This window comes from Tamandua tetradactyla, chromosome 14, assembly GCF_023851605.1.
Source record: "Tamandua tetradactyla isolate mTamTet1 chromosome 14, mTamTet1.pri, whole genome shotgun sequence".
In the NCBI taxonomy this organism is placed as follows: Eukaryota; Metazoa; Chordata; class Mammalia; order Pilosa; family Myrmecophagidae; genus Tamandua; species Tamandua tetradactyla.
In genome coordinates, this window is record NC_135340.1 from 72,792,482 (window position 1) to 72,819,203 (window position 26,722).

Below are 26,722 nucleotides of genomic sequence, written 5' to 3' on the forward strand. Positions count from 1 at the left end.
TAACCATTATCTGATCTGTATAGTCACTTTTAGTTGACAGAAGACAATTAAAGTAGCTATATGCATTTATTTACTTTTAAAATTGCAAGCATTTAAAAATTATGAAGTGTCAGTTTATCGTGTATGAAGAATGGTAAATTGAATGGATATAAGAATAAAGAAATATAAATTGGCAGTTAATGTAAAAATTTAAACTGAATATTAATTAGGGTTTTTTCTATGAAACTTGAAATAACAAAACTGGAGTTTCTCCATATCAGATATGAAGCTTACATCTGTCCATTCTATAACCTGAATAGAGTTAGAGAATTTTCTGTTTCGTATTTTCAGGTCAATGATGGAATGTATAACAAGTATTTGTGATAAAAAGAGTATGTTCTGTTGCTGGCTTCTAAATTTTCTTCTCATTTGTACTTTTTTCTAAATCTATGGATTTGCTCTGTTTTTCATTGGTTGTTGTTTCAGCCTATTTTGGGCAAAACCATATGCAAAAAAGATAGAGAATAAGCTAGCTTTGGCTAAGTTTAGAAGCTGAAACTTGATTAAAAGAAAAAAGTAGAAAGTTCCTTTCCTGAGAACGTCCACCTGCCTATCAACCTATATATAATACATTCCAGATACATTTGTATAAACCCAATTATTTTATTCTAACAAAATCTTCAGAAAGTACCTTTAAACTTTACAATATTTTAAATATATAGAACAAACCATTTTATCTGCTATATTTATCTATCTAGGATCCCTTTTGGTAATTCTTAGGAATACATCTTGTCCCAAACTTCTCATGTTTTTACATTTGGGATGTGAAAGTTAGGAAACTAATCTGAATGCCAGTTAATTTTTTAAAAATCACCTATGCTGCTGTTACAAAGACTAGCAAGAAGAGTAAAAACGCAGTGTTCAACCTTATATTTAGATATTTAGGTTGAATTGTGTATTTAAATAGGATCAATCAGACAAAAATTAAGAGAGAGAATTCAAGGACTGAGGAGGAGCTATATTTAGCAGCATACATGCTCCTATTTGAAGGATGGAAAGGTGATATTAGCCAGTATTTATTGAGTGCTCACTTTATACAAGGCACTGTGCTAAAAACATTTTGTTATCTGATCTTCCTGTCAACCATCTGATTGAGATATTGTTTTCACCGTTTTACAGATGAGGATATTGAATCTCAGGAGGATTAGATAATTTGTTGGAGGTCTTTACATTTAGTGCCTCAGAGAAAGATTAGTGTGTTTGATAGTTCTTATAAATAAAAAGTGGTTCCCATTTTAATCTTGGTGTGCTTCCCCAACTTTTTTTTTTATTTGTGTGTAGAAATATGCCCAAGGTAAAAATATCAAACTGTGTAAAACAGGCATAAGTAAAAAGCTAAAAGTTTTTGCTAATGCTGTGTTCAGCGGTATAACCACTCTTAAGTTTCTTGTGTGTCATTCCAGAAATTTCTGCATGCTTTTTTTTCAGACATGCTCCTGTGGTTTAATAAGTCAATCACTTACCGTCTTCTACTTAATTGAACACTTAGGATTTTTATGTTGCAAAGAAATGTAATGGCTACCCACTTATCAAACCAAAACAAATGAAATCATGTTTCACATGCTGCTCTCACAGTAGGACACTTTCTGGTCTTTCTGTAAAGAATACTTTCAGTTGTGGTTTACACATTATCTCGAATATTATTTATTTATTTATTTATTTATTTACTTCTTGGTTTCAGTAACCATCATAACAACAGTTTGATCATGTTTTGATCATTAAGGTTATTTGACTGCCCGCTTAATTTTCCAGTGGAATGGAAACATTGGCCATTTGCCAGTTCAAAATGTTCATACTTTGCTTATCTGAAGCAGAGGTTTACTAAAGGAAATTAATTCTACTCTGATAAATGAGGTTTTTCTCAAAGCTGTGCCAGACTTGAAAGTTTGCTTAAAATTAATTAATTAAAACTCCTTGGGGCAGTGTGACAGTGGCTCAGTGACAGAATTCTTGCCTGCCATGCCAGAGACCCAGGTTCGATTCCGGGTACCTGCCCATGTAAAAAAAGAAAAACAAAACTCCTTGGCAGAATTTGGTTTAAATTTATTTTCTAACCCCACTAAGGACATTTCTGAACAATTGGGTTATCTTTTGGGGGGGGGTGCATGGCCCAGGAATCGAACCCAGGTCTCCCGCATGAAAGGCAGGCATTCTAATCACTGAACTACTCATGTACTGTTTGGTTATCTTTTAATAGTAAGAAAGAGTAGTAGCATGTAATTTAACATATTTTGATTTGATTTGATAAATTTTTAATTTTATAAACCCAAGTGTTATTCTATGTTATAATCACAGGATGTTTGTTTTCTCCATAAGTTTTTAAATCAAGCCCAATTGAAATTTGTGTTTTGTAAGCAATGTTAAGATTTCTGGCTTTATCCAGAAATACTATATCCATGTATAATTGTCACACCAAAATACAATTATGGGGGACGCACGGGTGGTTCAGTGATAGAATGCTCGCCTTCCATGTGGGAGATCCGGGTTCGATTCCCAGACAATGCACCACCCCTACCACCCCAAAAATGTAGCTTCCCTTGAGAAACAAACAAACAAAACTTAAACAAAAAATGCAATTATGGGGGTATTTTAAAAGTGTTTCCCATTTTAATCTTGGTGTGCTTCCTCTAATCTGGGGTAGTATTTTCCACTAATCTGCTAAAAACAAACATTTGGTAGTAATCAACTTAGTTATGGGGATTTGGAAAATATTCTTTGACTTGGGGTAGTCCTTTATAGAGTTTAAGGAATGTTGAATTAATTTTATATGTAAGGAATATGATATTAATTTGCATTTTAAATATATCGCTGTCTAATTTTAAGGTATATGCACCATCCCCAAATTCAGATGACTTCAACCGTGAATCTCCTAGTTATCCATCTCCCAAACCACCAACCAGTATGTTTGCTAGCACTTTCTTCATGCAAGGTAAGTGTTTCCAAATAGTTGTCAAATAATAGATCAATCATCCATTGAACATTAGTTACTATTTTAAGTTGTGAGAAAAGAGAATAACATATAGGAATTCATACATTATTTATGTGGATATTTTTTACTGAGATAAATTAAAATTTAGTTTTAGAGTTTTCTAGCTGTATTTATTGCTAGCCACAATCTAGTTGGATTATTCAGAAAATTAGTGGAATGCCCATCTAGTATTTATTGAATGTATGAAGGTCTCCAAAAGAGTGTTGAGGAAAATAAGTAGATCTACTCTTACTCGTTTTAAAACTTTATTAACAGCTCTAGTTCTTTGTTTAAATTATAGATTCATATCACACCTAGAATTATCAATGTAAATATAGAGAATATCATAGAACAGAATAAGACTTATTAGTAAGACAGTAAAAAGTGTTGCATTTCCTTTCATTCATGTCAAACAAACCGATTTTATTTGTCTCCTCTGGTTTTGGACTATGGTAAGCATATACTATGAGAGCAATAAATTAATATAGTAATTTAATATATTATGATTTAAATTCAGAGTTCCTTGACTTTAAATTAGTGAGTGTAGTCATTGCTGAAACATTTAATTTGGAAGTTTACTATAATATAGTCATCATCAATTACTTAGGTTTGCTATTGGAGAAACTTCTTTATTCCATAGTTTAAAAATGTTTCATATAATATAAATTGCCTGTTACACAATCAAGAAAATTTTTTATTTATTTCTAGATATATCATTTAATCAATAAATTAAATCCAGTCCGTCCCCAGATTTGAAATTTTTATTGTCTTCTTGATAGGAGCTAAGAAGACCTTTTGAAGATTTTTTTTTTATTAGAGAAGTTGTAGGTTTGCAGAAAAACATGCAGAAAACTTCTGAAGACTTTTATGATGGACCTATCTACTACAGTTTGGATTTTTTTAACTATAAAGCTTAACACCTTCATTTAAAGTGGTAATTATGCAGTTGGAAGGGAAGACAATTAGATAGAAGGCTAGGTTGGAAATATGCAATAAAAATATCTGGAGGAGATACCCTTTTAATTTTTATAGGATCTTCAAAATAAAAAAAAATTTACCTAAGGAAAATTTTATATTTCTCTTTCTGTCTTAGATGGGACCCACAATTCTTCTGACCTTTGGAGTTCATCAAATGGGATGAGCCAGCCTGGTTTTGGTGGAATTCTGGGGACCTCCACTTCCCACATGTCTCAGTCCAGTAGTTATGGCAGCCTTCATTCCCATGACCGCTTGGTAGGCTAAAACCCATAACTAGGATGCACCAACACTTTGTCTTCCCTTGGGTTTCTTTTTTGCATTACAAGTACAAAATTATATAGCACTGAAACTTTTGAAGTTTAAAATACTTTTAGACTTACTATATTTAGCACGCCTTTTTAAAAAGTAAATGACAGTAACATTCTTTGCTAAACTGTAAAAGTTCTTTTAGACTTGTTAAAATAGTTGTGCGTTTGTATGTGCATATTATTCAGAAAATGTCTAACAGATGATATTTCTTTCTCCTCTCTCTCTAGACTTATCCTCCACACTCAGTTTCACCAACAGACATAAACACCAGCCTCCCTCCGATGTCCAGCTTCCATCGCGGCAGCACCACCAGTTCACCTTACGTGGCTGCCTCACACACTCCTCCCATCAATGGCTCAGATAGCATTCTAGGTGAGGTGTCTAGGGTTGGCAAAGCTCCCTGAAACGTAATGTGGTCATTTTCAGGGAATCCCACATCTTTCAATATTTTCTGGTATTGAATTTTTAAAAAGAAAGTTTTGATTTTCATTAACATAGAAACTGGCAAGGAGCCTACCGTTACCTTCCCTTAATAAGTACAACAAATGTGTCATGTGCACTAGTTTATTGTGTCACAGGTGAGATTACAATGGAGAACACTCATGAAATAATGTTGAATTCTACAAAAGCATACTTGCCTCTTAAAATTCTTGATTTGCTTCCCTACTTGAAATATCCAGGAACAAGAGGGAATGCTGCTGGAAGCTCACAGACTGGTGATGCACTTGGAAAGGCATTGGCATCTGTGAGTATTAATTTTACGTATTCTGCAGAATGAATTTTGTGTGCTGAATGCAGTTATTAGATTTTCTGGTATGTGTTATAATTAAAAGGGTGTGGTTATAACAAGTTCAACTTGGTTACTTATTTAGTGCCATTCTCAGCTTATATTGCCAAGTGCCCTTAAAATAACTCATGAGAGCACTTTCCCACCCCATCACCACAAAAACTATCTTCCTGACTTCTGTTTAAAATATCTTTTTTTTAGTTCAATAGGTATAACAGAATGAAGAGAAATGTGGGCTATTTTTAAAATCTAAAGCACAAATTATTGGGATAAATAGTTAAGCCTACTTATTAGTTTTAAATATAAACTTAGTGGCCCATTGTAATAGGTCATATGGAACCAAGAAAGACAACTCATTTGTTCTTCTTATCCAGAGAATTGAAATGGCTTTACAAGAATTTTTCATGCATGGGATGTATTTCGCATACTTTTTTTTTAAAAAAAAAAAAAGGGGAAAAAACCCTATTAGATGCAGCTGATTCATTCAAGAGACAGGAAATGAGAGCCCCAACTCTCCTCCACTCCAATAAAGATTCATTAAAGAACTCAAGCTAAAATGATTTGAGAAAATTCCATAGTATTTCCCTGAGCAATCGGTTTACATCCAGTCAGGACGTTAGTGACAAAACAATGATTATGTTTAAATATCTAATTCTTACAATATTAAAACTAAATCACTTCTTTTTGGAATGCCAAAACTAGAACTGTGAGCCTATTTATTAGTAATCTACAAACATTCCAAACCTAATTCTTTAAGAGAAGTACTTTTACTTTCTGAAGTTTCTCTTTAAACCTTTTTTCTTTCCCCCTTTCTTTCTTCTAGGTAGTATGCATCTTAGAATTCCCACAGTTTCCTTACATTTTCTGTGACGTGGGATCAACTCTGTTGAACACATTTGTGTGTTCTTAGAGGAGGCAGAGCACTTTAATGTATGAGTAGTAGGAAGCAACTGTTGAACATTTAAGGAGATAAACATCTTTGTATATGTTTCTGTAAATAAACCTTTCTTTAAGCTGAGAACAAATTTCTTGAGAAATGAGGCCACGTCAAAGTCATTTACCACATAGTGGAGCCCAACACAAAATGGAGCCCAGTAAAAGTTTTTCGAAATCAATCTTAGAGCATATAAAAATAATAATGATACTAGCGAAAAGGAAAAAAAAATCAGCTGTAATTTCAATGCTTACTAGGTCCTAGGAACTATACTACGCGTTTCCATGCCTTGTTTCATTTAATCCTCAAGAAAATCCTGTGAGTTTGGCATTATTATCCCCAGATTACAGATGAGGAACTAAGGTTTAAAAGGTTAAGTAACTTGAGCTCAGGAAGATTAAGTAGCTTGCCCTTGGGATCAGAAAGCCAGTAAGTAAGGGTTAGGCCCATATATATTAGAACTCAAATCTGACTAGCTTCAAACTCTGTGCCCTTAACCCCACTCCACATGTACAGAGAGGGCAGTGCTGCAGCGACTGTTTTCTTAGTAGGTGTCGATAAGGATTAAAGGGAATTGCCCCACCTTTTTCTGGTCTTGTTATACCTACCTGATGAAAACCTGCTGTTTGCGAAAAAAATCATTCTATATTATTAAATTTCAGTGGCTCTCAGATATTTGTTTTGCCATATTCTTCTGCTGATTTTGGAAGACTCCTTTAACAGATATTTCACAATAGGAGAACAAATAGCATTTGTACTTTGAAAACTGGGCAACTTAAAAAATATATAACCTGTATTTTGGGGGCTTTTATCCCCCAAAGGTCTTTCGTTTATTTTATTCAAGGAAAACTTTTGTAAAGGAACCTTGGTATATAGGCAAGCAAAAATTTATGATGTTTCCTATGACCCTTTGAGCTCATTTTCAACTACTCTTCAAGTCCATGAATATTTTCCCATACTGTGACTAGCACACTAGCCAAACCAGGTTAGCATTTGGAAAAGAAAATCTGAATTCACTGTGAGTGGAAGCTAGGGAAGAAATGTTTAATCTAGTTAGTGGGTGGGCTTTGGTTGCCAAGGAAACTCGGCTCTGTCATCCTATGTTGTTACTAGGCAGGAGCAGCCAGGTCATTCCATAAATCATTTCTGTCATAGCTGATGGTGATGCATTCCATCTGCTCCATCACTGCATGTCATAGTCTGCACACTTCAAATCCCTTCCTTCAGTCCATCTGCTGCCCCCACCCCACTCCACCCGGCTACCTCCCCCAACATACATTCTTTCTCTTAACTCCCATTACAGACTCACATTCACTTTAATATATGTTTACTTTAGCTCTGAAGAGGTAATGAAAACAAAAAGATTGCATTGTCTGGGGATAGGAAGGATTAGAAGAGATGAGGAGAAGGAACTTAATGAGGATTACATTTGAGAATCTGATGTGTGTTTCAGAATTTTACGTTAGGTATTACAGATTTGTGGAAATAGCGACCATTACTATTTTGAAATTTTAAGTTCTTTAAAACGTGAGGTTTTTTATGCAGTGTCTCGTTTTAGATGGAGAAACACAACGCTATTGTCATGAAAAGTTATTTCTGGTTCCCCAGTTGTCTGATGTGTGTCTTAGAGGGTCTTTCATGTGTGGCACATCAGAGGGTACAGCCTTTGTTCTCCAGTTTAGGTATTAAAGGGCACGCAGAACACTGTGTGATTAAACACGTAGGGCCAGATAATGCGTTTGCAAAGGTTCCTTTATTTTAGGTTTAAGCCTGGATAATTGTGGTCTTAATCTCAGGATAGCAAGAAAGAGAATTGTACATGAAAGTATTTACACAAAGTTCCCAAAGCCCTGTGGATTATGCATTAGTTTAGATAATGAACTAGGGCAGATAGAAGGATAGGGAAATCTCGGTATTCTTGCCATTTCTAATGTGTTTTCCTGAACATTTGCCAGACAATAACCCTTTAAGATTGTGCCCATGGAGAGTTATATTGAGGAAGAAACATCTGGTTTATTTCAGTGCCTAATACCATATCAAAACACTTGGTCTTTAATTTAGAAGAGATCAAACAGGAGGACTGTTTAACTTTGTTGATTATATCAGCCTTTGTGATAATTTATGTTTTGATTTCTACCTCAGAGCAAGGAAGGTGTGTGCGTGTGTGTGTCTCTGTGTGTCTGTGTGTGTTAATCTGGTTAGTTAAATGGTCAGTAGTCCCTAACAAAAGAAAAGAAAATTCAGGGAAGTTGATGTTTAAAAGTAATTCATGAAATAATTTCTTTGTTCCTTAGACTCAATAACATTAGCATAATAAAGATTAACTGAAATGTGCACTGTAGTGTTTAAAAAAATTGGACACTCAGTTCCAGAGTTGGGCTTGGGAGCTCTCCATTGTTTCTTTTTTGTCCAAGGCCCTTTTCATTAGCCTCTGGCTTATTGGCACCCTGCTGATTGGAATGGACCGTGACTGATAGGAGGAGGAGCCTCATTTGTTGCAGTAAAATGAGGCATATTACCGTTTAAGCCTGGCAGAAGGTATCGGGAGTTATTCATCATTGGTCATTTAACAGTACAAGGACCGTGGACTGCATGCAGGATGAGTCCTTACTTTGTGTTTATGTTCCAGACTTTAAATCACTCCCACCCCCATTTTTTAAGTGACATTTTTTTTCTTTTTTCTTCCTTCACACACCAGTGTAGTTCTTTAAGACCAGAGAGTCCAAAAAGAAATGTATTCTTGATTTAGTGTTCTTTGCCAGATAAAGCCTTGTGTTTGGAACTTCTTAAAGTAGCACATGAATTTCTGTAGAGTAGTATAATTTGCATTTGATTTGGTAATAGAATAGATATGCAAAGATGAAGTTTAATGAAATTATCTTGATCCAAAAGGCTTTATGATCATGTTTTTTTGAAATTATGTTGCCCTTTCTCCCTTTATATACATATTCTTTTTGTGGAAGTAAAAAGAACAAGAAAAAGTCTTGTAGCAGGGCTGTCTGAAAATTCAGGGAAAGTATTGGTAACATTTCTGTCTGTCATCATTGTAATTGGCAAAGTAGAACCAGGGAATATGGTGGGAGAGTGGAAGAAAAGACAATTTATTGTACCAATGGAGAAGTTGCTTTTGAAAAAACATCAGAAATTGTTGTTTTATATTTAGTACACTTTTAGTATTGCTTCTCCTAAGGAACAGTGATTTTTTTTTAAGCTTGCAGATATTTACATATGGCATTAGAGCATTTTGTTAGTCATTGAAAGATAATGGCCCTAAGTGACTATAAAGTAGAACAATCTCATCCTTCTTTGAGATCAGTGAACTGTCACCAGCTGTTGATATGCTTATGGATTATTTAGTTGTAATGACAGAGTTGTCAGAGAAAATAAGGGTTGATAGTCTACGTATACTCTCAAAAGCTCATATCTGCAGCAATACTAATTCTTAAAACTAGTGGGACCTTCTGATTTGTAAATGGATTCATCTATATAACAGACCTTTTTCAAAACCCTTGGTATTTCTGTTGCTGAACCCCATTAAATAAATACTAAGAGTAATCAGCTATTTACTGAGTCCTACTCTTTATCAAAAACCATTATAGTAAATTTCAAGTACATTCTAATCCCTCCAGTTTAACAATATTGAGCACTTAATTTATATAAGATAATGCCCAAACAGTGATGGATTTCAACTTGAACAATATAAGGTCCCTGCCTCCAGAGAACTTACAGTCAAGGAGAGAGAAGATAAGACTGGTTTAAAAAACACAGTTAATGTAGAGCATAGTGTGACATTAAAAAACATGTAATGATGTTTGAGTGGGGAGGTGGCATTTGAGCTGGGCTTCGATGTAGTATCGAATTCCGTAAGGGAGAAGTTAAAGACCAGCATTCTAAAAGAAGGTCAGACTGTATGCAGAAAACGAAAAAAAATTTTTTTTCCTTTGGATAATTGGGTACATAGATTATAAGTCGATTATAAGGTAGAAGTAATTTTTGTCCCCAGATTAGTAAAATCAAATGTCCTGTTTTATATGCAGGCAACAGGAAGCACTGCATGGGGTTCATCTGTTCAAATATGGTTTAAAACAATAGCTCAGACAATTATATACGGGATGAAAGAAAAAGGGGATAACTGGAAATGCAGAGACCTAAATAGTTCAGTCAGAAGTTATTTAAAAGGCTTAAAGTAATGTTGTGGCAATAAGAATGAAGTATGCCTCCCCCCAAAACCTTAAATAGAGGAATGTGGTATCTATAGAGGGAAGGGTGGAGGGACACAGGGAAGAGGAGAAAAGAGAATGGTTTTTTTGTGACTGATGATGCTGCTGCTAACTGAGGTAAAGGAGATAGAAGAGGAGAGATGTAATGGATGGAAAAACCTGGAGTTGGTGATGCAAAGTTTGAGTGTGGACATACTGAGCTTGAGATGAAAAGAACACGTCCAGTTGGAAAAACCCAGCAACCAATTTGATGATAGAGAGGTTGATTTAGGAGTCATTCACAGGGAGATGATGGTTGATACTTTACAAAGAAAAGTATTACCAAGAGTTAAAGCTCAGGTAAATAGAAAAGTGAGATTAAAACTCTGGGGAAACCTGCATTAAGGGAACTAGACTAAGTAAAAGAGAGATGGAGCCTAGGTAAATACTTCCAAGGACTGGAAGGAATTACTCAGATGGACACTCCTAGCAATGATAGTACTCATTTGTTCTTTTAACAAATATTTATTTACCAGACACTCTTCTAGACTCTCAAACTATAGCAGTGAGTAAGACAGAGTCCCTGCTCCTCTGGAGCTTACATTGTACTAGGGCAAAGGGTAAGGGACAATCAATAAGCGAGTAAGCAAATTTAGACAATGAAGGTTATAATGTAAACTCTGTGGATAAAACAAAACAGGAGGTTATGACAGAGAGGGAATGCTGTTTCTATAATGCTTTCATGCTATTAATCCTTATAGATGAGGGAATTGAAAATAAATAAGATGACCTCGTTTGTGATTATCACGGTTTTGTATGAAACTGAAGCTTTTCTCACTCCTCATGTACTTACTCTCAGCGTTATCAACCTTTCCCCCTTACCGTTATTATATTCAAGATATATTTCTCAAAAGTTAATATCTGTTGTTTGTAAAAGTTATAATTGTTCGAATCTTGAAAATAAGAAGTAGTGGTTTACAAAGATAAAGATACATGTTGATACTTGTTTTTGTTGAAGTTCTTGGTGACTTAATTTACTTTTCCAGTTGAGATAAAAGAAGTGTACTTATATGTAGGCCACTAGATAGCAAATGTGACCATTAGTTAATTTTCACTTGTTTCATGAAGTTTTTATAGAAGGTAAGATTTTTAGGTATTAACTTCAAGACCAACAATAGTTGCTCTTATGCATACTACCTCCCTGTAAAGTCCTCTACCCTTTTTAATAGCTTTGCTTTTCCAAAATTGCATTCTATTTTGAATATGCAATTTTAGATCTGGCCATTTCAAGAGAATTAGTGTTTAAAAACATTTACAATTATAATTGAGTAACATCATACAAATTAGTGTACTTTATTTGAGATAGCTATCCATTGGTAGTAGAAAGAAAGTAGACTTTCTGGCTGCTGCAATTTGGAATTAGTACTATCTTCTTTTTCAAAAAAATATGAAAGACTATTTATTAACTGTGACGTGAAACTTGTTTTACATGAGCCTATCCCAATATCTGGCTTTTTCTCTTTAAAACCAGTGTTGAGATCCCCTATGTGCCATAATGCAGTCCTCTTTTAAGTTTATTTGAGCACTGAGCTTATTCAGAGCAATGGTATTTCTAGTGGATGACTCTTTGACCACAGTTTATCCATGAAAGATGGTTGGTCTGCCCTGAGTTACATGCTGAGATGGGAAGGTGATTTTTTTTATGACAGTTCTAGGCATAGAATTGTCCCAGAACAGACACCTCAGAGGCCCTTGGTGTCTGAATTAAGGGAGATTTTAAATTACCTAAATTTAATTAGGTAAACACGAATGACTGTCACTTTTTTTTTCACTGTATGAAAAAATAGAAAGCATTGTGAGGAAACTATTAGCCAAAATACCAGGTTTATGTGTTACTCTCGTCAAAGGAGACCTCTTGGGAGGTGAAGGCCACAAATCATTCTGAGAACATTTTTTAAACTACTTTGGTGGGGGAGGGGAGGGTGTTCACTTTCCTCAAGGGTGCTAAATTATCCTTTGAGAACAAGTTAGTTTTTTATAACACCCCATACATCATTTGGAGTTAAAATTGCAAAAGAAGTCTTTGATAAAACAGGGTAACTTTTTTGTTTTTTTAATTGGATAGGTTGTAGATTTACAGAGAAATCATGGAAAAAAAAAGACCAAATTCCCATATACCTCCTACACATACAGTTTTCCCTGTTACTAACATTTTGCCTTAGTCTGATACCTTTGTAGTTACAATTAATGAAGCAATAAAACTGGGTAACTTTTTAAATGAGATGTAAGGAGAAATTATTTTAAAAATTAGTTAATAGTACAATGATAATTTTTTTTCATCACTTGTAACAAAGGTGCCATACTAATGCAAAGTGCTAACAACAATGTGGGGGGTACATAGGAACTCTGTAATTTCTGCATGATTTTCCTGGAAACCTACATCAAAAATACTTTGTCTCGCTTTTAAGCTGTTTTTAAAGACTATTTCAAATAATATCCTGGGATGATTATTATTTTTAAAGATTACCACTTTTGTTAAGATAGAATGTTCTATAAAGATTTTTAAGTTTCAGATTTGTTAACTTTCTATTCCTCTTTCTTGTTTTTCTGTTCTGACGATTAGAAATTTCAAATTATTTTCAGATAGAATAAAAAATAAATATAATCTGTTTTATTCCTGTCATATTATAATGATATTTTCAATCCTGTTTTTTAAAACTGAAGCACCTATATCCTTTATGTAATGAAAAAGTCATAAAATTGGTGAAACAGTTTTTCACTGAGTCTTTGAAACAGCAACTTAAATTATAAAAATAATCTGTGTCAACCAGATTTCTATTTTTTCTGTTATTCATCACATATCAATACATGTCTTTATCTTGTTTTCTGGTTAGATTTATTCTCCTGACCATACCAGCAGTAGTTTTCCATCAAATCCATCAACTCCAGTTGGATCACCCTCGCCTCTCACAGGTAGGCTTTTGTTTCAGTGTTAAGTTTTGTTCTACTTAATAACATGAATGGGGCTACTCAGAAATATTTTAAGTTCATTTAATTTTTAATAAAATCCAGTAAAAAAATTTATGAACATAATCATTTAGATTCTGACTCTGAGAAGGCCCTTAGCCTTCTGTAGAAGATTGAAATTCCTGTAGGGTTTTTTTTTTTTCCTGTAGGTTTTGAATGTAATTATTTGTCTTTCTCCCCATTCCTAAAATAATTGGTCATAATTTCTGAGAACAATTGTTAGAATAAAAATAAGTTTATGCAATCAGGATGAAGGTAAAATATGAATAAGAGGGTAAATCAAACATTTTTATTAGATAACCTAGAAAATAAGCAAGAGAATTTAATATTAGAAGTATATGCAACTTTTATTCTCTACATTTACTGTGTACCACGTATAAGACTCAGTGATAAATAACTGTTTCTGCTTGTCAGCCTTTATTTTTCACCATTGTTGTTTCATATACATAAAAATTATTGAGCGTGATGATGTAATTTTTCTGCTAAGGAAAAGAACTCTGAATGTGGATGAATATTGATAGTGGAGGTAAATAAGCAGTTCAAACTTGCTGTACTTTTTCCTGTTTTTTTTTTCACATTGGCTTTGGCAAGGTTTAGATACAATTTCAGAATATGAATTTGTTGAGATGCATTTATTATTGTAGATGGGAATCTTTATTGGGTATAAATTAAATGATGAGAACATGTTTAATATTTGTTAAGCTTTCCTTTTAAACCTTGATCTGAGCTGTATTTTTCTGAGGAGTGCTTGGAGAAAAACCATGCTGAAGAAGAAATGCATTAGTTTATTCTGAGAAAGGACATTGGGCAATGGGTAAAGCTGCCATATATTCCCCAACCAGCAATAACAATTCACTTCTGAAATGATTCTCTATTCTTGATAAAGCCATTAGTTATGTCCATATGGCTTTTTCTTTTCCCTACTCTTCTCTTCTTTTCTCTTTTTTCTGTCTGTCGGTCTCTCTCCTACTCTTTTTTTTTTTTAAGTTAAGCTTTTCCTCATTGTTCAGGGGTCTGGTGCATCAGAGCTCTCATTATCACCTGTGCTTTGTGACTATGCTAAGACTCATTCCCGTGTGGAGATGATGAACTGCTGGCAGCTGCTTTTCACTATTAGCAGGTTCTGCTACTTTCTCAGACACTATGGCTTCAGCTGTCTAGTAAAAGTTGAGCAGCTGTTCCCTACATAGTCAGGACTATGAAAGACCCATTGACTTAAAGTTGTTGTTTAACAGAGAGCTGAAATTACAGGAAGAATGATGTAACTTTAACCGTACTCACCCCCTTGACACAGTTTTAAAAAATTATCAGTGTCATTTTTGCTAGAGCCTGAGTCACTTTCACATCTGAGCTGTCCATATCAGCCCTTACTCTAAGTTCTCCCTTCCTGTCCTCCTCACCTGTTGAGAAAGTGTCCTTTGACTTTAGTCAATACTGGGTAGGAAGACGGCAGCAGAGGAGTTCAGCATCTGTGAAGGGGCATCAGTGAAATGGAGAATCAGAAACTTTGACTTTTTTTAAGAATAATGGTTCAACGTAAAATCGTGCACTTGCTCCTCCATCCTTGTTTGAAGTTTAATGGGTAATATTCTCTTTTCCCCTATAATTCAGCTGATTAATGAGTATGTGTAGTCTATTGAATTGTGTAATGAAGGTATTAATAGCCTTCTTTTTCAATTCAGCAGTCATAATGAAAGATAAATACTTCCACATACTTCTGCAGAAATAGCAAAACAAACGCTGATTTTATGCAGGTGCATCTCTCCTATCTCATGTGTGTATTGCTTCCCTCTTATTTTCACAGCCCCACCCCCCCACACACACACATATTGGCAGAGCAGAGATGAAAAGGGAGAGGGATAAAAGGAAAACAATATATGATAAAGCATTCATAGCTGAAGAAAAAAGAAAAGGCAGAGCAATCAGAGCTCCTACATAATATGTGGAAATTATTTCTTACCTTGGGTGGCAGCAGCCTGTTATCCAGACTAAAAAATACCCTGCCCATGTGCTTCTCATACTTGCCCTTTTCCTTATCCCTGAGTCTTGGTCAGACTCAGCATGGAACATACAAGGACCAGTACACAGATACAGAGCCATATAGACAGTTTCTGATACAATCATTCTTATTTAAGTGCCCCTCATGTTCCTTGGGAACTTTTCAGACCAGGAACATATATTTCTAACTTAAAGGTGCTTATAAGGTAATGATGTTGTATAAGTTAGGATGCTTTACGCTGAAAGGAAGTAAAACTGTTGTCTCAATAGTCTTAACCAATAAGGGATTTGTTATCATGTGGTACAAGAAATCCAAGCCAAGGCAATTTCTTCGCCTGGTATGAAAGGCCTTCTCTGCCTTGCAGTTCTTCCTCAGGCCGGTGGCAAGATAGCAGTTGAGGGTGCCACATGCAGAAATGACAGTATCCAGTAAAAGGAAAAGGACCATCTCAACCTTGTGTCTTTTAAGAATCCTCTTCCAGAACCTTTTCAGCAGATTTCCCCTCATGTTTCATTGCCCAGCATTGGGCCTAATGTAGTTGCTTGTGATGGGAATGGGACTACCATGTTTATCTTGTATGTCAGGATTTATTCCAAAAGCTAATTATAGAATCATTCTCTCCTCGTTCACATAGGAGGAGGATAGACCCCTTTCCTGAACAAAACCCATGCTCTGGTAGCAAGGTAGCAGAGAAGAATGACTATGTCTACTACAGTTGTCATTTGGAGAAGACACAAGTAATTGAGATAACAGAATGTGTTTACTGAGGGAGCTTGGAAAGCAGACAAACAAAAGTATCTTTCTCCATTTTTTCAGTGTCTTTGTGAGTATCTGAGTATAAGTGAAGAAAAGTTCAGTTGTAGTACTCAGTAGCAATCTTCACAGTAAAAAAAAAAATAATGCATTCCTCAATATGGGGTAGTTCATCAATGAAATACTTATTTTAGCATCTGTCAGTGTGCCTCATGTTAAAGCAGTTCTTCAAGTTTTCAGCCTAGTAGAAACAATAAGATATAGACACATGAAAACAGAACTATCAGTTTAAAATGGAGTGGTCAAGGAAGGCTGAATGAAGGTAACAGGATTTTAGTGGGGGAAAAGGAGCTTTCTGGGTATAGAGGAAGATCATAACAAAGACCCAAATGTGAGAAAGTACAGGACCTGTTCATTATTTATCTGACTGTTCATGCACATTTCACATATGGAAGTGTGAAGCTCTAAGATGGAAAGATGGGCTGGAACCAGATTGTGGAAAGCTCTTAATGCTACATGAAAGATTATTTCAAACAGGGAATCTCATGAAAATTTAAGAGTGAGGTTATAAAAGGAACCAACTAACAGAACAAAACACTTGGTCAACTGTCCTAAAAATTTCCCTTAGCCACATAAAATGTTATTGATTCTCTAAATTAATGTATCAGTTGTAGTAGGCAAAGTACTTCATTCCTACCTAGAATGAAGATAGCTCAAAACCACTGAGTGAGTTTTAGGTGTAATGATCAAAGCCCATCCAGATTTTCTAGCAAAATAATTCAATTCTCCTATTCTCCCAGTTAGCTGGCTGTTAATGTTCAGTAAATTTTAATGTCATGAAGGTTAACTATAACCCTTCTTGAATAAGGACTAGCTTTTTGTTAGTCAGAAGCCCAGGGCAATTATAGAAAGATTTTCCTGCATAGAATAGTTGAATGCTTGTGCTTATCTAACAGGAGAGCCCAAAACTCCAATGTTTATCTTACCACCAGACATCAGATGACAGTGAAAGAAAGGGAAAATATATTCTCTAGGAAATCCCTGAAATTTCAGCATTTGAAATTTTCTTTTCCATACTCATGTATTGATGCTACAGTTGATGATTGCAAGCTAGAGATGCCAGTATGTTTCAAAATTTAATTTGTCTGTTTTATTCACTCACTAATGTTTCAAAGAAGACAGAGCAGACACAAGTTTGTCTAGTATCAGAGGCATGCTAGCATATAGTCTGGGTCCAGCATTTGAATCCCACCCCTCTAAGTTTTCATCAGTAGCTAATAAATCATTAGTGGTTCACAATTGGAAAAGTGGAATGTGTACTTATTTTCTTCATTGACTATACAGTTGACCAACAATCAGTAAGATATAAAGAAGTCCCATACTTAGAAAGAACTTTAGGCTCGTGATGTGAGTGCTTTCCTATATTTTACCTCATTGATCAGCCTTATGAGGCAAATTAAAAACCACAAAATAATGTGTCTCAATTTTATGGACAAGGCTCACAAAATTAACTGATGATGCGGGCTCAACCAGAATGCTGGTCTACCAACTCCTAGTACCAGTAAACTTCTATGCTTCCTCTTTGAGTGTTAACAGCCATAAATTGACTTCTCCTGTACTAGCTCTGTCTATCCAGACATTCACCCCCATCCCGTTTGTGACCAATAATGTGAATTTTTTAGATGACTAAGTGGAATTAGAGGAGCTCTGTCCAGAGAAATATAGCTTGGCATTTGTATGCAGTTCAAACAGGTATTGGTGATTTAAGCACATTAGTATTCTGTTGTATAGAAGTGCATTTCAAAGGGACATCCTAATCTGTAATAAAACTAAAATAGGTTTGAGTATGGTTTAATGGGTTACATTTTGGGAATACATCCTAGTGTTATTTCTTAATTGTTGTATCACTGTAATACAATGTGAGCAAGGTGACTTCTGACCTGAGTAAGCTCAGTGTAAACATCTGGTACCACAGTACTAAGCTAATGAAAAACCACAAAACTGCTCTGTTTATGCAAGAGACATGCATGCTAATGATTCTGCGGTGTTTAAAGATAAAACTTTGTTAATTTAAATAATTTGATAATTAGGCTCTTGTCACAGGCTGGTCAACCAAAGGAGGGTAAGGAGGTAAAACTAAAATTATTGAGAAGAAAGATACTGTAAACGTTAAGGGAAAATATTTTTGAAATATCTTAGCTGGATGCCAGGGGACCCAGGTTCGATTCTCGGTGCCTGCCCATGTAAAAAAAAAAAAAAAAGAAAAGAAAAAAATATATCTTAGGTGGGTTGTTTTCAGATCAGATTGGTTAAACTTCCTATCCATGTAAAAATTCATAACTCTGCATCATTGCATAGAACGCACTAATGCACTGAAGTTGGTAAAGTGTGGGCTTTTTGGGGGTTTTTTCCCACACACAGAATATTTATTAGATGGTGCCCCATGGAGTCTGCAGGAAAAGGGTCTCTCCCAGACTGCATCCCTTCCCCCTTTCCCAAGCCATCTGCCTGACTCAAGGGACAGGCTTTTAAAGTTGTTTTTGTATATGAATTCTTCATATAGTTGGTTGCTGAGTTCTACTTCTTAATTACAAAATTAGCCCATAGGCTTTTGTTTTAATGAGCAGTTTTAGAGTGTACATAATTTGTTTAGTTGCTTTGTGATTACTTTATGTCTAGCAGGAAGTCTATAATGATCCAAATAATTCATTTGTGTTTTACTTATAGGTAAAGATTTTGTTAGTTGATGAAGTATATAAAGTCTTTTTTTTCTTACAATCTTGGTGTTTAATAATTTTGTATGATCACCACAGAATGTGTGTAATTAATTATGGAATTTATTCAGGTTAGTAAGAATAAATGTATCAGCTTTTCAGCTTGTAAAAAGTATACGATTGGGAATACATTTACTAGATTGTTCAGTAATTAAATGGTTTTGTTCAGCTAAAGTGAACTATAATTTGTTCCAATTTGCTTCAAGTTTTTCTGAGATAATAAATATGTTGTAGTCTTACATTATCATTAGCTTCCTGTCTGTGGAGAGATTGACCTGCAACAACAGGCACCGCTGGAACACAATTTAAAAGTTCCTTTGGGGGGCAGTGCAAGGGTAGTTCAGTGGTAGAATTCTCGCCTGCCTTGAGGGACACCAGAATTCGATTCCTGGTCCGTGTACATCCCCAAAAACAAACAAACAAGCAAAACAAACAAACAAATCCCACATATGGTGCTACAGTAACAGGATACTCACGTGGAAAAATAATGAAATGTGACCCTGCCATATAACATACAAAAAAAAAAGTTCATTTAGCAATAAATGAGGCAGATTAAGTAAACCTTTCACTTCCAACCTCAGGTTTCTAATATAATTCAAGTTGTCACTGAAGCTTTTATTAAGAACCATTGTATCTATTTAATGGAATGCCCTTTGTTAATTTCTGTAAATACTGTTTTCAAAAGCACTATAACAAAAACGGTAAACATTTTAGATCGATTTTTCTTCGTCTTTTTTCTTTTATAAAGCAGTTTTGGTAAGGCCAGTAAAACACAGCATTCTCCCCAACACGTGGATGAGTTTCCTTTTGTTTCTTGTATTTTTCCCCTTGTTGTTCATTCTACCCTGAAATTGTCTCCTTTTTCTATCTTAGTTTTTTAATCTTTACTACTTTTCTAAATTTGAGAAAACAACACTTGACAAAAATTTATAATGATATTTTCCAAATTAAATAATAGATCTTGGTATAAATTATGTTGGGAAGTTTTTTAACAGATGAATCCAAGTACATTTACAATTATTTGATACCCGTACATCAGTGCTCAAGGCAATATGATTTAATGGATGACCCTTTTGTAAATCAGTTTAGCCTTATGAATCAAGGATCAAAAATATGCCCATATCCTTAATTTGCAAATGCCTATTCATCCTTAAGATGTATTGTCAAAAAAGGTAGAAAGCCCAACAATGTTTACCATTATTCATAATAGCCAAATAGTTTAGAGCAACCAAATTACATACCAATGAGGTAATGGTCAAGCAAATTATGATGTAGAGAATCAGATGAAAATTATGTAGTCATTAACAGCATTATCATAAAGACCATATAAAACCATGGGGGGAGGCAGAATGCAAAATTATGTATATAAGTAGTATATTTTCTCAAGATATTTATGAATATGGATAAAGTCTGAAGAATATGCAAACAGTAGTTATTTCTTATAGATGTTTTCTGTTTTCTCAACTTCCTGCAGTATTGTACTATTAAGGAACATAATTTTTAGAATGTATTGGGTTTTGTAAATAACCAATAGTATGCTGAAGGCTGAACCAAATTTTCACATAAATGTATTTACATTTTTAAAATATCTTTACTTTTTCTTCTGAACATTATGAAGATCACTGAGTTAACCCAGGTATATAGATACTTTTGGGTTTTTTTTTTTTTTAACAGGTGCTGGTCAGTGGCCTAGACCTGGAGGGCAAGCTCCTGCATCCCCAAGCTATGAAAACTCCCTCCACTCCCTGGTAAGAGCCTTTTAGAAACATACAGGTCTCTTTTATCTGTTGGTTTGGAGTTCATTTTCTCAGTAAATCTTGCATAACAATGAAGAAACAGTAGGATAGCATTACACATGAATTCTTTGCTAACAAATGGCTTGATTTAGTTGAACAATATAAGATACATTGGGTGTGCCTTTTGCCATCTGTTCTTTGGGACATCAGGCTTCTGGTCTGAAGACAGCTGGTGTTAAAATAGTGTTTTGGAATTTGTTTCTTTGACAAATCAAGAGCTGAATTTTTGTATAGTTTTCTGGCTACATATTTGATTTCTTTTTTAAACAAATTTTTAAAAAAGAGAGACCAAAAAGGAAAAGAAAATTAATCCAACAATTCAAAATGATTGTACTTTACTCTTTCCCATGTGATAGCATTGTGCATAGTTTATCACATTTTCTTTTAATGTAATAGCAGTTATTTTTGTCTTGAAGAGTTTTATTACCCATGTCTTTTTGTATATAAAAAGAATGTCTTCTGCAAATTGTTCAAGCCAAGACTTTAACAAAAACTAATAAGGCAGTAGAATAAAGGAGCCTTCCTAGGGACTGAGCATGAAGAATTTGTGGTAGAATGTTAACTACTGTTGCTTTTCTATGCTTATTCTAACACAGAATCTCAAAGTTTAATAAAAATAAATAAGTAAGGATGATTTGATGGAATGCTAAGCTGTGCTTATCATTCGGTAATTCCAGGTTGCAAATAGAAAGGAAAAATTTTCCTCTCACATGTTCTGTAAGCAAATATAAGCAATGTGTGCTGTTTAAATGCTAATCTTACTTCACTGTTAAGTCCCAGCCTTCTCATACCTTAATTCCAGTAGTTCTCTCAGGTCTCCGCGTTAACTTTACTAACATTTTATGCTGACATGCACATCAGCTATTTCCTCATCTCTTTTGAAGTTAATCTTAACCTGTGCTTTGCCTCCTGTTCTGTCTTGACTTTGCCAGAAAAATCGAGTTGAGCAGCAACTTCACGAGCATTTGCAAGATGCAATGTCCTTCTTAAAGGATGTCTGTGAGGTACTATTTCTTTTAGATGGTGCCTTTTTGTGTGTTTCAGTTAATTTTACTTCCCATTATTCATTTAAAATTTTCAAGCTGTACAGACTCCAAAGTCTTTTAAAATCAACCAATTCACCATTTCAGTTTTTGTGTCAGTATGTAAAGATAGACTTTTATTCTTTATGTTGTTGAGAATGATTCTTTTAAAAGAGCTCTACTGGCATGTGCTTTTGATTTTAAAAATTCTAATATGTTTGTGTATGGGGGCATGTTTGTATCCACAAAGAGACAATGTCGTTCCTCAGTTTTGTCAAGCAGTGTATTTGGATGTGTTCACGATTTAAAATGGTTATGCTTAATTCACTTAAAACAGAATTACAGTTTATACTTGATGGATTTGAGGACCCTAACTCAAATTTATCCAGATTTCAAAAGACCAGTATTAAAAGTACAGGGTATCCTTTTTTATTGACTATAATTGGTTATCAGACATAGTGGCCGTCACCTTTTGTAGAAATCAAAAGAAATAACCTCATGGTAGATTGTTAAATTCACCTTAAGCAGTGATTTGTTCTGAAACTTTGTTAATTTAGCATAATCTACAGATAGAATTTTCTTTTTCGTTTATTTATAGCACAGATAGTTGCTTTTAAGCTACTTGGTATTAGATTTCAATAGCTATCTTCCATATATCCCAAAGTAGAAAACCATAGCAGTTTAATGAATTTAACAAATATCAGCAATAACCTCCTTGTTGTTTTTTGTTTTTTTTTTTCGGAATCCCTGCAGCAGTCTCGAATGGAGGATCGTTTGGACAGGCTGGATGATGCTATCCATGTGCTGCGAAACCATGCTGTGGGACCTTCTACCAGTGTGCCTGCTGGTCACAGTGATATACACAGTTTATTGGGACCATCCCATAATACACCAATTGGAAGCCTCAGTTCAAACTATGGAGGATCAAGCCTTGTTACAAGCAGTCGATCAGCTTCAATGGTAAAATAGCACTAAATTTTTTGTAATAATCCCTGTAAAACCTATTATCCTAAATGTTTACCATGATCTTAGTTAACCCTAGGTAGCGACTACAATCCAAATGAATGTACCTCCAATTTTTGCCAAGTACAATGACTATGGAAAATAGACAACAGATAACTGACCTGCTGGTGTTTTCCATCTCTTGGAATCTTTGGGGAAAAAGATATTTTCTTTTTAAAGAAAACTGAAGTGTAGCTTTAAAGAATTACCTTTACTTTCTTGGGCTAGGCCATTGGCTCAATATTGGCCCATAAAATCCTGCTATGACCATGTGCAAAAAGCAGAGAGACTTTCTGCAGGGAATATTTGAACTTATACTTGGATTTTTTCCAGATGTGTAATATTGGGCAGACAGTTTTTGTCTTGATACAGTGTATAGGAAGTCTGAATGGCAAAAATAATAAATCAAGACTAAATTCCAAGGGTTCTGGTATAGAAAAGCTGATTTCAGAACCAGCCTTCAGTAGCAGAAAGAATATGAAACCCTAATTTGTACAGATCCAAATTTAAATTTTATTCTCAATGAAAAAAAGATGGGGAGAGAGTTAAAAGCAGCTGTAGTTTGAGTAACAATGAAAGGAAATAATTTTAGATTAATCCTGAAAGAGAATGAAATAATTCAATCCATCTTTTAAAAAACATGGTAATTATTTAGAGGGAATAAAAAAGTAGAATTCTACAGCTGTGCACATCAAAAAATATCTATGCTAAATATCCTATATAATTTTTGATCCAAATTGTCTTTCAATGGAATGAAGCTCTTTTTGAACTGCTATGTAACTGATGCCATGTACTTACATATTTATGGCATTGCATGCTGCAAAATATTCTCCTATGAAACAGATTGCTAACTATGAGCCTTGTGATCAAGGCTCTAAAACTCACCGATCATCAAAATAATTAGGTGCCCCAAATGCTGAAGGATTGTGTTCTGTAAATAGGATTAATTCCATATTTTCACATTCACATGTCAGACAGCTATTTATATTCATTTTGGTGCCACTAAAGTAAACATCAAACAAGGCTACCTGGTTTCCTAAGAAAGGTATTTTCAGTAACCTAGCTGACATTAGATGCCTGTATATCTTAACAACCAGCTTGCTTTAAAAAAAACAAGGTCAAAAACTTGGAATTCAGCTCTTTTTAAATAATTTTAATGCCATAAGACTAATAAAATATAATGGATATGAATGGAAAATAGAATATTAATAATTATTTTTTTGAAATACTAGTGATTCTCATTTAGAATAATGACTTGAAAACCAGTATACTGGAATCCCAAGCTGGTCTCATTTGTGACATTTGCAGTTCTTCCTAATCTTCACCTTTTATTTTTTTTTAAGATAGTTTTGTTCACACACCATACAGTTCATACAAAGTGTACAATCCGTGGCTGTTGATATAATCACAAAGTTATGCTATGCTTTCCCCACCACAATCAATTTGAGAATACTCTTCATTTCTAAAAAAAAAATCCATATCCCCTATACCCCCCATCATTGATGCTTAGCTTTGTTACAACTTAAAAAAAATATTGCAATGTTACTGTTAACTATAGTCCTTAGTTTGCATTAACTATATTTTTCCCGTGTTCCACCTTTTTATTAACTGTTAGGTCGGGGGAACAGGGAAGGTCACCATGACTCGAGCTGTGTAAAATGTGCCGCCCCTTCTAGACGTCACCTAACCCCCTTGCTTAAAAACCGCCCGCACCAGGACCCAGCGGCGAGCTCTCAACTCCCTACCTGGAGTTCTGTGAGCTCTGCCCGGGAGCGCAGGAATAAACTCTCTCACTCTAAGGCTTTTTGGTCTGCCTCTTCTCTCTTTCGCCTCCTAAACCTTACATTAACACCTTATAGTGATGACATACATTTATTCTAGCTCTAAAAACTTTCTTATATTTGTACGATTAAACACAGTCATCATCCAAAATAAGTTTCACAATGTTATACAGTCCCATGTATCATCTAGGTTTTCTTTTAGTGACATATACAGCCCTAGACTTCCCTTTTCAACCATATTCACACTCAGCATTGTTAATTACACTTACAGTATTGTTCTACAGTCACCTCTATCCATTTCCAAATATTTACAATCAACCTTTTTAGCATTCTGACACATTAAGCCTCGTCTGCCTATTTTGCACTCTCTTTTTTATCTATTGGTAACCTACACTCTAAATTTTAACTCCCAGAGTTTGCTCATTATAATCAGCTCATAGTAGTGAGGCCATACAATATATGTCCTTTGTATATGGCTTATTTCACTCAACATAAGGTCCTCAAGGTTCCTCCAAATTGTAGCTTGCATCAGGACTTCATTCCTTCTTACAGCTGAATATGAATAATATTCCATCATATGTATATACTACAGTTTATCCACATATCAGTTGGTGGACACTTGGGCTGATTCCATCTTTTGGGAATTGTAAATAATGTTGCTCAAAACATTGGTGTCCTTGCTTTCAGTTCTTCCAAGTATATACCTAGTAACGAAATTGCCAAATCATATGGCAGTTCTATACTTAGCTTCCTCAGGAACTGCCAGACTGCCTTCTGGAGTGGCAGTACCATTCTGTATTCTCACTGACAGTGAATGAATATTCCTGTTGCTCCACATCCTCTCCAGCACTGCTAGTTTCTGTGTTTTTGATAATGCTATTCTAGCAGATGTGAAATGATACTTCATTGTGGTTTTGATTTGCATTTCCCTAATATCCAGTGATGTTGGGAATCTTTTCATGTCTTTTTTTTAGCCATTTGTATTCCCTCTTTGGAAAAGTGTCTGTTTGTGTCTTTTGCCCATTTTTTAATTGGGTTGTTTGTCTTTTTATTGTTGAGTTGTAGGATTTCTTCATATACTCAGGATATTAAACCTTTGGATATGTGGTTTCCAAATATTTTTTTCCATTGAGTAGGGTGTATTTTTACTTGCTTGACAAAGTCCTTTGAAGCACAAAAGTATTCAGTTTTGAGGAGATTAATCTATTTCTTTTTTCATTGTTTGTACTTTGGGTGTAAGGACTAGGAAAGTGCCTCCTACTGCAAGATCTTTAAAATGCTTCCCTACGTTTTATTCTAGGAGTTTTAGGGACCTAACGCTAGTGTTTAGGTCTTTGATCCATTTTTAGTTAGCTTTTATATAAGGTGTGAGATATGGGTTCTCTTTCATTCCTTTGGCTATGGATAGTCAGTTCTTCCAGCATCTGTTGCTGAAGACACGTTCAGTTGAGTGGATTTAGCCACCTTGTCAAAAATCAGTTGACCATAGACCATAGATGTGAGAGAGAAATTTATTTCCCTAAACTCCTGCATTAAAAGAGAAGAGCTAAAGGCCAGGGCAAGGGTAGCTCCGTGGTAGAATTCTCATCTGACAAGTGGGAGACCCAGGTTCGATGCCCTGAGCCTGCCCATGCCAAAAAAAAGAAAAGAGACAAGCTAAAATCAGAGCCCTAACTGCATATATGGAGAAACTAGAAAAAGAGCAGCAAACTAACACCAAAGCAGACAAGGAGAGAAATAACAAAGATTAGAGCAGAAATAAAAGAAATAAAAAATATTAAAAAAAAAATCAATAAAACAAGAAATAGTTTCATAAAATTGGCAAACCCCTTTAGCTATACTGACAAAGAAAAAAGAAGATTGAAATAAATAAAATCAGAAATGAGAAAGGGAACATTAGTACTGACCCAACAGAAATAAAAAATGATCATAAGATAATATGAGCCATCTGTGTACTAGCAAACTAGATAACTTAGATGAAATGGGCAACTTCCCAGAAACACATGATACAGCCTGCCCTGACTCCAGAAGAAATAGAGGACCACAAAAAACTATCACAAGTAAAGAGACTGATATGGTCATCAAAAACTTTCCATCTCCCAGGACCAGATGGCTTCACAGGTGACTTCTACCAAGCATTCCAAGAAGAATTAATACCAATCCTGGTCAAACTCTTCCAAAAGATTGATGAGAAAGCACACTACCTATCTCATTTTATGAAGCTAACATCACCCTAATACCAAAGCCAGAAAGAAAATTACAGACCAATTTCTCTAACGAATATAGATGCTAAAATCCTCAACAAAATACTTGTAAATTTAATCCAATAGCACATTAAAAGAATTATGTGTCAT

General features: G+C 34.8%; 1 protein-coding gene across 6 annotated transcripts in view; it reads left to right on the forward strand.

Moving 5' to 3' along the window:
- TCF12 (transcription factor 12) overlaps positions 1–26,722 on the forward strand; it is a 450,527-nt gene that overhangs the window by 395,038 nt on the left and 28,767 nt on the right. For 4 of the 6 annotated variants that reach the window (XM_077128013.1, XM_077128015.1, XM_077128016.1 and 1 more), the window contains 8 exons: positions 2,863–2,968; positions 4,101–4,240; positions 4,522–4,666; positions 4,975–5,039; positions 13,109–13,187; positions 20,442–20,515; positions 21,496–21,567; positions 22,339–22,545. In XM_077128013.1, coding sequence (XP_076984128.1) covers positions 2,863–2,968; positions 4,101–4,240; positions 4,522–4,666; positions 4,975–5,039; positions 13,109–13,187; positions 20,442–20,515; positions 21,496–21,567; positions 22,339–22,545 — 888 coding nt within the window. The remainder of the gene's footprint in view (positions 1–2,862; positions 2,969–4,100; positions 4,241–4,521; positions 4,667–4,974; positions 5,040–13,108; positions 13,188–20,441; positions 20,516–21,495; positions 21,568–22,338; positions 22,546–26,722) is intronic. The other 2 variants (XM_077128014.1, XM_077128017.1) reach the window with 1 other exon arrangement.